We start from the raw sequence: 13,167 nt of genomic DNA, 5'->3' as shown, positions 1-13,167 counted from the left end.
CGAAAATCGGAAGACTGCGGTGGGCCGGGCACGTAGCCAGAATGTCGGACAGTAATCCGGTGAAAATGGTTCTCGACAACGATCTGACGGGAACAAGAAGGCGAGGTGCACAGCGGGCAAGGTGGATCGATCAGGTGGAGGATGATTTGCTGACCCTCCTCAGACTGCGTGGTTGGCGAAGTGCAGCCATGGACCGAGCTGAATGGAGAAGACTTTTATGTGCAGCACAGGCCACTCCGGCCTTAGTCTGATAATAAATAAATAAACTCTCCTTAATTCGGCGTACAAAATTATGTCCCGTATTCTGTTCAACAGATTGAGACCGCTTGAAGAGTCCTTCGTCGGCGAATACCAAGCAGGTTTTCGTGAGGGCCGATCAACGACGGATCAAATGTTTACCCTGAGACAAATCCTTAATAAATTTCGGGAGTACAACTGGCAGACACATCATCTGTTTATTAATTTCAAGGCGCCGTACGATTCAATGAAACGGAATGAATTATGGCAAATTATGCTTGAACATGGTTTTCCGGCGAATCTGATACAGCGGATTCGTATAACGTTGGACGGATCGGGTTGCGGATGAAATATCGACATCATTTGTTACCTTGCACTCTCAAATCTACTGTTCAATATAGCGCTCGAGGGAGCGATTAGGAGAGCTGGTGTGCAAAGAAGCGGTACCATTATCACAAAATCGCATATGCTACTGGGATTTGCGGATGATATCGATATTATCGGGATTGATCGCCGTGTCGCGGAAGAGGCTTTTGTGCCTTTTAAGAGGGAGACAGCGAGGATTGGACTCACGATCAATACCAGCAAAACGAAGTATATGGCCGCTGGAAATCAACGTGGGTTCATTAGTGGTGGTGGTAGCGAAAAGTTTGAAGTGGTAGAAGAATTTGTGTATCTTGGAACATTAGAGACGTGCGATAATGATGTTACCCGCAAGGTGAAAAGGCGTATTGCAACTGTAAATAGAGCTTATTATGGACTTCGTAACCAGCTGAAGTCCCGTAGTTTCGCGCAAACTACTACAAACTACAAAACTTGCGCTGTATACTACTCATACGGCCATGAAACATGGACGTTAAAGGAGGCTGATCGGAGAGCTTTCGGAGTGTTTGAGCGTAAGGTGCTAAGGACAATATTCGGCGGTAAACAGGAGAACGGTATCTGGCGGCGTCGCATGAATCACGAATTGTACCAGGTGTATAAAGGGTACAACAACACTATACACACCAACAAAAATACAAACTCCTAACCCTTTGAAAAAGGTTAAATAAATTAACCGAAACGTCGGATGTAGGAGCAACAAAGTATTTGCTACTTATTACGACTGGTATCGCCGAAAGAAAATAATATTAATAGATTAATAATTTCCATCAGCTAGCGAACATTCATATAAGCGCTTGATATTCATATTTTATTGATTGTAACTATCAATACTGAATGATTTTATTCTGCCAAAATTTGCCTCAAATGCCGAACATAGTGAAAATTGTCTCAAATTCCGACATTTATAATGTCCTTGATCTACATGTCTGTCGAGAAAATTCGTTTATTTATGCAAAAATAACGAAGTGCTCCAGATAAATCTTCATGTTCAGAATTTGGAACTTTTTGAGATTTGAGTCAAAACGGTGCTCAGTTTCCTACTTCACAGATTCATTCATTCATATGATATGAATTGTTACTGTATTCGAAGAATTCATATAAGTGTTCAGTTTTACAGTGATTTATAAGTTCATGAAATCTAAATAAATACTCACTGACTGATATTCGATCGGAAATTGTCAGTGTTCGGTCGAATATTAATAAGTTACGAAGTGAGGGTGACAGACAAGGCCGATAGGTTTTTTTTGGTTTCACCATGTCGAATTAGCTGCTGTGGTGAGCCCAAATACTCGGCGACAGAGTTCATTCGTGCATGTGTGCATGTCTTCTGGTTGAATAAGAAGTAAACAGCATAAAGCGATTGATAGCATGCAAAGCGACAGTCCGTGTTCTTCCGAATGTAGCGGAAAGGCCGTACATTTGGAATGCCTGATTGGAGCCGTTATTTTATTATAATTCCATTTAAATGAAATAAATATGATTATTACATTTTTGTATTATATTCCTTTCGATATAGGTATTTGAAATCATTATCTTATTCCAAACATATTACAATAGTCCCAATTTGATCTTATTGAATTCTACACTCAGCAGCAATCAATGCACCATGCGCCTCCACTGCAGCGACGACTACATAGCAGCAGACAGTATCGAAGCCTTTGTCGTTTCCATTCATCCGAATCAATCCAATCAGCCGACAAAAAATAGGAATATAGAATAATGAGCTTTGTACAGATGTTCAAACACTCAAATGACACTCCGTATTGTAGTACCACTTAAACTTACCATAAAGGGTCAGGACCCATACTGTTTACATGGTGCAGCCATTAGAGGGGTACAATGTTCAGTGAGCCGAGCGCGGGTTTACAGCAATGAATGAAAATAGTTTCAACAAATAATCAAAAAGAAAAAAAAGCGGAACGGCAGCAGGTTGTACATTTCCAACAGTTGTCATCATTTTTTTCACGCCCAGTTGAGTCGAAAAATCAGAACCACAGTAGAAAAATTGTCATCAGTAGTAAATGATGATTGCGGTGTGGCGGGGATTTTGTTTTTTCGTAGATGAATATTTTAACGGTCGATAAGAAGTTTTTATTGCATTTTTAGAGGGGAAAATTCGTGCACAAACACAATGTGGTTGGGGTTGAAGGGGGAAGGAAAGTTTCTCATACGCATTTGGTGGCAGTGCCAATTTTTCGACGTGACAGCAATAAAACCAGCATGGGTAAGCGGGAATGCGATATTAATAGGAAACGGATGTGTGTTCACATGGAAGCGCAGCGGCAGCCCGTAGCGACCGACAGGATGACGCGAAGATAGCGACCGAGCGCGCATTCGAATGATAAATTTATTTATGATGTTTGAGGCGGTAGTCGAGCCAGATTCGAAATTTATTTCGTTCGGTCGCATCGGGGAATGAGTTTTTATCATCAATTTTTATTCATATTCGCCGTTATCAGAAGTTTACAAGGGCATGAGCGATTCCGTATTAATTACAATAGCACAACATGAATGCATTGTAGAGCAGGCAGGGATGGTACGAAAACAGCGTGGGTGGAAATTTTCAATTTATCAGAGTACGCCACATGGGGGACCGGAAGTTGATTCGCAATCGACCACCACCCGCAGAGCACATCCCGCACATGGTAAACACCCATTCAGAAAAGGCCCATGAAAAATAGCGTGCGAATGCAGCGTTGGTGACAAAGTGCGACGACAAGACACAATGGCGCATTGTGGGAATTGGTAAGAACGGGCGGGGATGGCAAGCCAACCATGACGATCCATGTGACCATTCCAGAAGGCAATTGTCGGTTCGGTTGTTATGTTCATATTGTTAATCCCAACCCCGAAAGCAGTACGAAGCGATTAGTGGAAACCCCGGAGGGAAAATGCGCAGCAATAAATCATCGTTGGCCAGGATGGTTTTGATTTTTAGCATCGATTAGGATGGGATTTAGTTTGCAAGTGTCATCAGTCCATGTTGAGTATTCGCATTTTTTTTTCATCGGATTATTATGCCACATTCACAAATTTCACACACACGCCAAATTCCAACAGAAATACATACGACAACAAAACCCAACATCGGATTCCGAAAATGAAGGCGACAATGATGATGGTGATGAAGTGTTAAATATATGGATTCAGCATGAAACAATGGGACACAAAATAGTATTCGAGCGCCATTTTGAGAGGATTAAAGATTTATTTAGTGAACAGTAACAGGAACGGTAAACATGTGAGCACGAGAGTACACATTGGTCAGCAGCATGACACAGCCATAGGTTCGTAATTTTTTTTTCAATTTTGCGTATGCCATTTGTTTCGTTCACAGACACATGGTAGATTTGGCGTTCAGTGCACAAACGTAATTAGACGTAAACATCCACAGTAATTCACGTACGTATGAGAGAGAGCGGAAAAGAAGAGAACAAGAACAAGAAAAACCGGAATGAACAAACACCATTAGACTAAAACACAAAAAAAAAAAAAAACGATGATGTCTTCTCGATTATTCGAAATCATATGAATGGATGAATGGATGCGATGACTATCAATTTGTTACAAGCAGTTGGGACTATTGTTACTGAAAACTGATTTTACTCGGTTCAACGACTATTTTCTTCCTTTTAGTTCCACCAATAAATTTTTAGGTATCAAACAGATACGTATTTCGTCCTCCACTTGAGGACTTCTTCAGTGTTTTGTTATCGTCGATTTTACTGTTTGTCAAGCAACCTTACGTACAGCGTTTTGAGTGCCGGTCCCGCATTTATAGTATTTCCCCGCGCTGAAAAGTGTCACGTCAAACGTTCTGCGTTTTTCAAGAATTTCGAAAGATTCACAAAAGGTTTATTACATTTCATTCCGTTGTCTTGTCTTGTTTCGCGCGTGATAAGATCCGTGTACGTGGAGAACCATTGTCTTTTGTATAAGCCATCGAAAAAAAAAGCCTCAAAAATTATCAAATGATAAATCAGGGTAGAGCTTTTACTACACTCAACCAACTTTTAAATCTTTTATAATCATTTGCATATGTACAAAATTAATATATTTTCATGTTATTATTTTATAAAACCATCAGGGCAACGAGGATAATATGTCCAAGCTAAGCATTAACTCTAGTTTGAGCTGATCACCGCGGACTTTATTGATATAATTTGATTGCCTCAATCTCATTTCTGCCCAATCTTGATCTGGTTTATTTTATTCGACTTGTCAATCGTTTAGTTGCTTGCAGTATCGTATTCTAGATCGATTTCAAATCGAGCTTGATGGTTTTCTTCAAAACTCGTGAAACCGTAGATTTTTTACACATACTCAACTTTCTCAAGGCTCGGAAGCCTCCTTTCAAGAGGCTCGGAAGCCTCCTTTCAAGAGGCTCGGCAGGCAGCGTACAATTCATTGAAGAGAAATTAGCTGTGGCAGATAATGTCCGAACATGGTTTTCCGGTGAAACTCGATGTTTCCGAGCCTCTTGAAAGGAGGCTTCCGAGCCTCTTGAAAGGAGGCTTCCGAGCCTCTTGAAAGGAGGCTTCCGAGCCTCTTGAAAGGATGCTTCCGAGCCTCTTGAAAGGAGGCTTCCGAGCCTCTTGAAAGGAGGCTTCTGAGCTCTTGAAAGGAGGCCTGAGCTCTTGAAAGGGAGGCTTGAGCTCTTGAAAGGAGGCTTCTGAGCCTCTTGAAAGGAGGCCTGGAGCTTTGAAAGGAGGCTTCTGAGCCTCTTGAAAGGAGGCTTGAGCTCTTGAAAGGAGGCTTGAGCCTCTTTGAAAGGAGGCTTCTGAGCCTCTTGGAAAGGAGGCTCTGAGCCTCTTGAAAGGAGGCTTCTGAGCCTCTTGAAAGGAGGCTTGAGCCTCTTGGAAAGGAGGCTTCTGAGCTCTTGAAAGGAGGCCTGAGCCTCTTGAAAGGAGGCCTGAGCCTTCTTGAAAGGAGGCTCTGAGCTCTTGAAAGGAGGCTTGAGCCTCTTGAAAGGAGGCTCTGAGCCTCTTGAAAGGAGGCTTCTGAGCTCTTGAAAGGAGGCTCTGAGCCTCTTGAAAGGAGGCTTCTGAGCCTCTTGAAAGGAGGCCTGAGCTCTTGAAAGGAGGCTCTGAGCCCTTGAAAGGAGGCTTCCTGAGCCTCTTGAAAGGAGGCCTGAGCTCTTGAAAGGAGGCTGAGCCTCTTGAAAGGAGGCTTCTGAGCCTCTTGGAAAGGAGGCTTCTGAGCCTCTTGAAAGGAGGCTCTGAGCCTCTTGAAAGGAGGCTTCTGAGCTCTTGGAAAGGAGGCTTGAGCCTTGAAAGGAGGCTTCTGAGCCTCTTGAAAGGAGGCTTCTGAGCCTCTTGAAAGGAGGCTTCTGAGCCTCTTGAAAGGAGGCCTGAGCTCTTGAAAGGAGGCTCTGAGCCTCTTGAAAGGAGGCCTGAGCCTCTTGAAAGGAGGCTTCTGAGCCTCTTGAAAGGAGGCTCTGAGCCTCTTGAAAGGAGGCCTGAGCCTCTTGAAAGGAGGCTTCCTGAGCCTCTTGAAAGGAGGCTCTGAGCTCTTGAAAGGGAGGCTCTGAGCTCTTTTGAAAGGAGGCTCTGAGCCTCTTGAAAGGAGGCTTCTGAGCCTTGAAAGGAGGCCTGAGCCTCTTGAAAGGAGGCTTCTGAGCCTCTTGAAAGGGAGGCTCTGAGCCTCTTGAAAGGAGGCTCTGAGCTCTTGAAAGGAGGCTTCCTGAGCCTCTTGAAAGGAGGCTTCTGAGCCTCTTGAAAGGAGGCTTCTGAGCCTCTTGAAAGGAGGCTTCTGAGCCTCTTGAAAGGAGGCTCTGAGCCTCTTGAAAGGAGGCTTCTGGAGCTCTCTTGAAAGGAGGCCTGAGCCTCTTGAAAGGAGGCTTCCTGAGCCTCTTGAAAGGAGGCTCTGAGCCTTGAAAGGAGGCTCTGAGCCTCTTGAAAGGAGGCTTCTGAGCCTCTTGAAAGGAGGCTTGAGCTCTTGAAAGGAGGCTTCTGAGCCTCTTGAAAGGAGGCTTCTGAGCTCTTGAAAGGAGGCTCTGAGCCTCTTGAAAGGAGGCTTCTGAGCCTCTTGAAAGGAGGCTTCTGAGCCTCTTGAAAGGAGGCTTCTGAGCCTCTTGAAAGGAGGCTTCTGAGCTCTCTTGAAAGGAGGCTTCTGAGCCTCTTGAAAGGAGGCTTCCTGAGCTCTTGAAAGGAGGCTCTGAGCCTCTTGAAAGGAGGCCTGAGCCTCTTGAAAGGAGGCTTGAGCCTCTTGAAAGGAGGCTTCTGAGCCTCTTGAAAGGAGGCTCTGAGCCTCTTGAAAGGAGGCTCTGAGCCTCTTGAAAGGAGGCTTCTGAGCTCTTGAAAGGAGGCCTGAGCCTCTTGAAAGGAGGCTTGAGCCTCTTGAAAGGAGGCTCTGAGCCTCTTGAAAGGAGGCTTCTGAGCCTCTTGAAAGGAGGCTTCTGAGCCTCTTGAAAGGAGGCTTCTGAGCCTCTTGAAAGGAGGCTTCTGAGCCTCTTGAAAGGAGGCTCTGAGCTCTCTTGAAAGGAGGCCTGAGCCTCTTGAAAGGAGGGCTGAGCCTCTTGAAAGGAGGCTTCTGAGCCTCTTGAAAGGAGGCTTCTGAGCCTCTTGAAAGGAGGCTTCCTGAGCCTCTTGAAAGGAGGCTCTGAGCCTCTTGAAAGGAGGCTCTGAGCCTCTTGAAAGGAGGCTCTGAGCCTTCTTGAAAGGAGGCTTCTGAGCTCTCTTGAAAGGAGGCTTCTGAGCCTCTTGAAAGGAGGCTTGAGCCTCTTGAAAGGAGGCCTGAGCCTCTGAAAGGAGGCTTCTGAGCCTCTTGAAAGGAGGCTCTGAGCCTCTTGAAAGGAGGCTTCTGAGCCTCTTGAAAGGAGGCTCTGAGCCTCTTGAAAGGAGGCTTCTGAGCTCTTGAAAGGAGGCTCTGAGCCTCTTGAAAGGAGGCCTGAGCCTCTTGAAAGGAGGCTTCTGAGCCTCTTGGAAAGGAGGCTCTGAGCCTCTTGAAAGGAGGCTTCTGAGCCTCTTGAAAGGAGGCCTGGAGCCTCTTTGAAAGGAGGCTCTGAGCCTCTTGAAAGGAGGCTTCTGAGCCTCTTGAAAGGAGGCTTCTGAGCCTCTTGAAAGGAGGCTCTGAGCTCTTGAAAGGAGGCTTCTGAGCCTCTTGAAAGGAGGCTCTGAGCCTCTTGAAAGGAGGCCTGAGCCTCTTGAAAGGAGGCTTCTGAGCCTCTTGAAAGGAGGCTTTGAGCCTCTTGAAAGGAGGCTTCTGAGCCTCTTGAAAGGAGGCTTCCTGAGCCTCTTGAAAGGAGGCTCTGAGCCTCTTGAAAGGAGGCCTGAGCCTCTTGAAAGGAGGCTCTGAGCCTCTTGAAAGGAGGCTTCTGAGCCTCTTGAAAGGGAGGCTCTGAGCCTCTTGAAAGGAGGCCTGAGCCTCTTGAAAGGAGGCTTCCTGAGCCTCTTGAAAGGAGGCTTCTGAGCCTCTTGAAAGGAGGCTCTGAGCCTCTTGAAAGGAGGCTTCTGAGCCTCTTGAAGGAGGCTCTGAGCCTCTTGAAAGGAGGCTTCTGAGCCTCTTGAAAGGAGGCTTCTGAGCCTTCTGAAAGGAGGCTTGAGCCTCTTGAAAGGAGGCTTCTGAGCCTCTTGAAAGGAGGCTTCTGAGCCTCTTGAAAGGAGGCTCTGAGCCTCTTGAAAGGAGGCTTCTGAGCCTCTTGAAAGGAGGCTTCTGAGCCTCTTGAAAGGAGGCTTCTGAGCTCTTGAAAGGAGGCTTCTGAGCCTCTTGAAAGGAGGCTTTGAGCCTCTTGAAAGGAGGCTCTGAGCCTCTTGAAAGGAGGCTTCTGAGCCTCTTGAAAGGAGGCTTCTGAGCCTCTTGAAAGGAGGCTTCTGAGCCTCTTGAAAGGAGGCTCTGAGCCTCTTGAAAGGAGGCTTCTGAGCCTCTTGAAAGGAGGCTTGAGCCTCTTGAAAGGAGGCTTGAGCTCTTGAAAGGAGGCTTGAGCCTCTTGAAAGGAGGCTTCTGAGCCTCTTGAAAGGAGGCTCTGAGCCTCTTGAAAGGAGGCTTCTGAGCCTCTTGAAAGGAGGCTTGAGCCTCTTGAAAGGAGGCCTGAGCCTCTTGAAAGGAGGCTTCTGAGCCTCTTGAAAGGAGGCCTGAGCCTCTTGAAAGGAGGCTTGAGGCCTCTTGAAAGGAGGCTTCTGAGCCTCTTGAAAGGAGGCTTCTGAGCCTCTTGAAAGGAGGCCTGAGCCTCTTGAAAGGAGGCTTGAGCCTCTTGAGAGGAGGCTCTGAGCCTCTTGGAGAGGAGGCTTCTGAGCCCTCTTGAAAGGAGGCCTGAGCCTCTTGAAAGGAGGCCTGAGCCTCTTGAAAGGAGGCCTGAGCCTCTTGAAAGGAGGCTCTGAGCCTCTTGAAAGGAGGCTCTGAGCCTCTTGAAAGGAGGCTCTGAGCCTCTTGAAAGGAGGCTTCTGAGCCTCTTGAAAGGAGGCTCTGAGCCTCTTGAAAGGAGGCTTCCTGAGCCTCTTGAAAGGAGGCTCTGAGCCTCTTGAAAGGAGGCTCTGAGCCTCTTGAAAGGAGGCTTCTGAGCCTCTTGAAAGGAGGCTCTGAGCCTCTTGAAAGGAGGCTTCTGAGCCTCTTGAAAGGAGGCTCTGAGCCTCTTGAAAGGAGGCTCTGAGCTCTTGAAAGGAGGCTTCTGAGCCTCTTGAAAGGAGGCTTCTGAGCCTCTTGAAAGGAGGCTTCCTGAGCCTCTTGAAAGGAGGCTCTGAGCCTCTTGAAAGGAGGCTTCTGAGCCTCTTGAAAGGAGGCTTCTGAGCCTCTTGAAAGGAGGCTTCTGAGCCTCTTGAAAGGAGGCTCTGAGCCTCTTGAAAGGAGGCCTTCCTGAGCCTCTTGAAAGGAGGCTTCTGAGCCTCTTGAAAGGAGGCTCTGAGCCTCTTGAAAGGAGGCTTGAGCCTCTTGAAAGGAGGCTTCTGAGCCTCTTGAAAGGAGGAGGCTTCTGAGCCTCTTGAAAGGAGGCTTCTGAGCCTCTTGAAAGGAGGCCTGAGCTCTGAAAGGAGGCTTCTGAGCCTCTTGAAAGGAGGCTCTGAGCCTCTTGAAAGGAGGCCTGAGCCTCTTGAAAGGAGGCCTGAGCCTCTTGAAAGGAGGCTTCTGAGCTCTTGAAAGGAGGCCTGAGCCTCTTGAAAGGAGGCTTCTGAGCCTCTTGAAAGGAGGCTTCTGAGCCTCTTGAAAGGAGGCCTGAGCCTCTTGAAAGGAGGCTTCTGAGCCTCTTGAAAGGAGGCCTGAGCTCTCTTGAAAGGAGGCCTGAGCTCTCTTGAAAGGAGGCTTCCTGAGCCTCTTGAAAGGAGGCTTCTGAGCCTCTTGAAAGGAGGCCTGAGCCTCTTGAAAGGAGGCTCTGAGCCTCTTGAAAGGAGGCTTCTGAGCCTCTTGAAAGGAGGCTTCTGAGCCTCTTGAAAGGAGGCCTGAGCCTCTTGAAAGGAGGCCTGAGCCTCTTGAAAGGAGGCCTGAGCCTCTTGAAAGGAGGCCTGAGCCTCTGAAAGGAGGCTCTGAGCCTCTTGAAAGGAGGCTTCTGAGCCTCTTGAAAGGAGGCTTCCTGAGCCTCTTGAAAGGAGGCTTCTGAGCCTCTTGAAAGGAGGCTTCTGAGCCTCTTGAAAGGAGGCTTCTGAGCCTCTTGAAAGGAGGCTCTGAGCCTCTTGGAAAGGAGGCCTGAGCCTCTTGAAAGGAGGCTTCTGAGCCTCTTGAAAGGAGGCTCTGAGCCTCTTGAAAGGAGGCTTCTGAGCCTCTTGAAAGGAGGCTCTGAGCCTCTTGAAAGGAGGCTCTGAGCTCTCTTGAAAGGAGGCTCTGAGCCTCTTGAAAGGAGGCTTCTGAGCCTCTTGAAAGGAGGCTTCTGAGCCTCTTGAAAGGAGGCCTGAGCCTCTTGAAAGGAGGCTTCTGAGCTCTTGAAAGGAGGCTTCTGAGCTCTTGAAAGGAGGCTTCCTGAGCCTCTTGAAAGGAGGCTCTGAGCCTCTTGAAAGGAGGCTTCTGAGCCTCTTGAAAGGAGGCTCTGAGCCTCTTGAAAGGAGGCTTCTGAGCCTCTTGAAAGGAGGCTTCTGAGCCTCTTGAAAGGAGGCTCTGAGCTCTTGAAAGGAGGCTCTGAGCCTCTTGAAAGGAGGCTCTGAGCCTCTTGAAAGGAGGCTTCCTGAGCCTCTTGAAAGGAGGCCTGAGCCTCTTGAAAGGAGGCTTCTGAGCCTCTTGAAAGGAGGCCTGAGCCTCTTGAAAGGAGGCTTCTGAGCCTCTTGAAAGGAGGCTTCTGAGCTCTTGAAAGGAGGCTCTGAGCCTCTTGAAAGGAGGCTTCCTGAGCCTCTTGAAAGGAGGCTTCTGAGCCTCTTGAAAGGAGGCCTGAGCCTCTTGAAAGGAGGCCTGAGCCTCTTGAAAGGAGGCTTCTGAGCCTCTTGAAAGGAGGCCTGAGCCTCTTGAAAGGAGGCTCTGAGCCTCTTGAAAGGAGGCTTGAGCCTCTTGAAAGGAGGCTTCTGAGCCTCTTGAAAGGAGGCTTCTGAGCCTCTTGAAAGGAGGCTCTGAGCTCTCTTGAAAGGAGGCTTCTGAGCCTCTTGAAAGGAGGCTTCTGAGCCTCTTGAAAGGAGGCTTCTGAGCCTCTTGAAAGGAGGCCTGAGCCTCTTGAAAGGAGGCTTCTGAGCCTCTTGAAAGGAGGCCTGAGCCTCTTGAAAGGAGGCTCTGAGCCTCTTGAAAGGAGGCTTCTGAGCCTCTTGAAAGGAGGCTCTGAGCCTCTTGAAAGGAGGCCTGAGCTCTTGAAAGGAGGCTTGAGCCTCTTGAAAGGAGGCTTCTGAGCTCTTGAAAGGAGGCTTCCAAGCCTCTTGAAAGGAGGCTTCCAAGCCTCTTGAAAGGAGGCTTCCAAGCCTCTTGAAAGGAGGCTTCCAAGCCACTTGAGAGGAGGCTTCCAAGCCTTTTGAAAGGAGACTTCCAAGCCTCTTGAAAGGAGGCTTCCAAGCCTCTTGAAAGGAGGCTTCCAAGCCTCTTGAAAGTAGGCTTCCGAGCCTATTGAAAGAAGGTACCCCCAGGGATACATCCTTAGCAGCACAATTCTGGTTGATTTGGTTGAATCAATTCCTGTGTAACTCGATTTGGTCGCACGTGAGTCATCGCAATTTGTTTATAACAAGTGTGCTGCTCGGGATTTACCCCAGGTTGAAAACCGATGGTCTACAAAGTCAATTACGCCTGGTATCCAATCGAAATCAACCCAGCGTGTCCATAAAAGTCGATGGAGTCCTTGCATATTATATGCAGTCCAAATTAGATTGATGCATAATAAATTTGAGAACTCAGAACTTCTGCATCGAACTGATTTGGACTGCACATAATGTGCAAGGGCTCTATGGACTTTTGTGGATATACTGGGTTGATTTTGATTTAATTCCATATCCAGCATACACGAAAAAATGCGAGCAAAACCGGGAGGTGAATGCTAGCGAGGCCATTGTTGCAGTTATTTTTGGACTCTGTTGTAATTCACCTGAAATCTTGTTCGAACTGAGATATGTACATAATTGATTGGCTTACCTATTTCAAAACTTTGCAACGATTATCGATAATAAATTGTTGAAGATCATTATTTTAAAAACAATACAAAGGAGCGTTGATTCTTCTTTGCCCAAATGGTCTAAAAATATGTGAAAATCTATCGAGAAACGGCTGAGATATTACCGTTCGAAGTCTATCATATTTTTGTGACTGCGATTTTCGTGACCATAGTGTACCCCGGTAAAAAAAAAACACAGACGTAGTCCCAAGTAAAAAAATAAACAACATTTTTAGTTCTAATGCCTCCATTAGCATTAGCATTGAGCATTTCGCCCAAATTCGTAGATGGTACAAGCCAAGACTATTGTATGAGAGTAGCATTACTTTCATCCGTTACCACAGATATTGATTTGGGACTAATCATTGTCTCTTAGATGGAAGCAATGCACTCTCCAATAGCCGAGATCTGTCTTGGCCACGTCCTTGCGAATGCTGAGAAAGGAAGGAAGGATGGTTAGTTAGACACCTACTTAAGAAAGATGCAGAGAACTCTACGACCTCTCATAGGTGCCACGGGAGGTTTTGGGAGTGTGTGGAAGGTTATAACAGTAGGAATCGTTTTGGTAGAACGTGTAACACAGAAAGAACTAAGATAGAAATTACAAAGTAGGAAATGGACGAGCCTGCAATTGAACTCCTGCTTATAAAGCAGAAGCAGTAGCCACTAGACCACCGAGCTCGTCATTTTTAGTTCTAATGCCTCCAGCACATAAAAGGGATTCCCAAACAAAGCTAGTTATATCATTTGCAAACACAATCGATTAGCGAGTTTTTGTTTTTTAATTGAAGAAAACAAGAATAGTTCTTAACCAAAAACAGAGAAGGAAGGTTATTTCAAGATCTCTTCACTGTAATCAATATGCTTTCTGATATGACCAAGAATCACCCAGGAAGATAGAGCATATTGTTCTCAAGGTAATTGTTATATTACTCTTTGCTGCTCATAATCGTGCAAATAGCATTCATCAACACCTTATGATAAAGTCAATAATACTCATCCATGTATTTATATTCAGTGCCGAAGAAATTTTCCTGTACCGAGTGCTATTTACAACGCATAAA

At 46.7% G+C, this 13,167-nt stretch overlaps 1 protein-coding gene across 6 annotated transcripts in view; it reads right to left on the bottom strand.

Moving 5' to 3' along the window:
• LOC134224273 (ras-specific guanine nucleotide-releasing factor 2-like) overlaps window positions 1–13,167 on the bottom strand; it is a 509,452-nt gene that overhangs the window by 207,200 nt on the left and 289,085 nt on the right. For 5 of the 6 annotated variants that reach the window (XM_062703608.1, XM_062703607.1, XM_062703605.1 and 2 more), the window contains one exon: window positions 2,407–2,427. The exons of the other annotated variant lie outside the window; for it this stretch is intronic. In XM_062703608.1, coding sequence (XP_062559592.1) covers window positions 2,407–2,427 — 21 coding nt within the window. The remainder of the gene's footprint in view (window positions 1–2,406; window positions 2,428–13,167) is intronic. 6 annotated transcript variants of the gene reach the window in all.

The sequence above is a fragment of the Armigeres subalbatus genome, chromosome 3 (assembly GCF_024139115.2).
Source record: "Armigeres subalbatus isolate Guangzhou_Male chromosome 3, GZ_Asu_2, whole genome shotgun sequence".
Classification (NCBI taxonomy): Eukaryota; Metazoa; Arthropoda; class Insecta; order Diptera; family Culicidae; genus Armigeres; species Armigeres subalbatus.
Note: the sequence above shows the minus strand (reverse complement) of the source record. Positions and strands in the feature narration are given on the sequence as shown.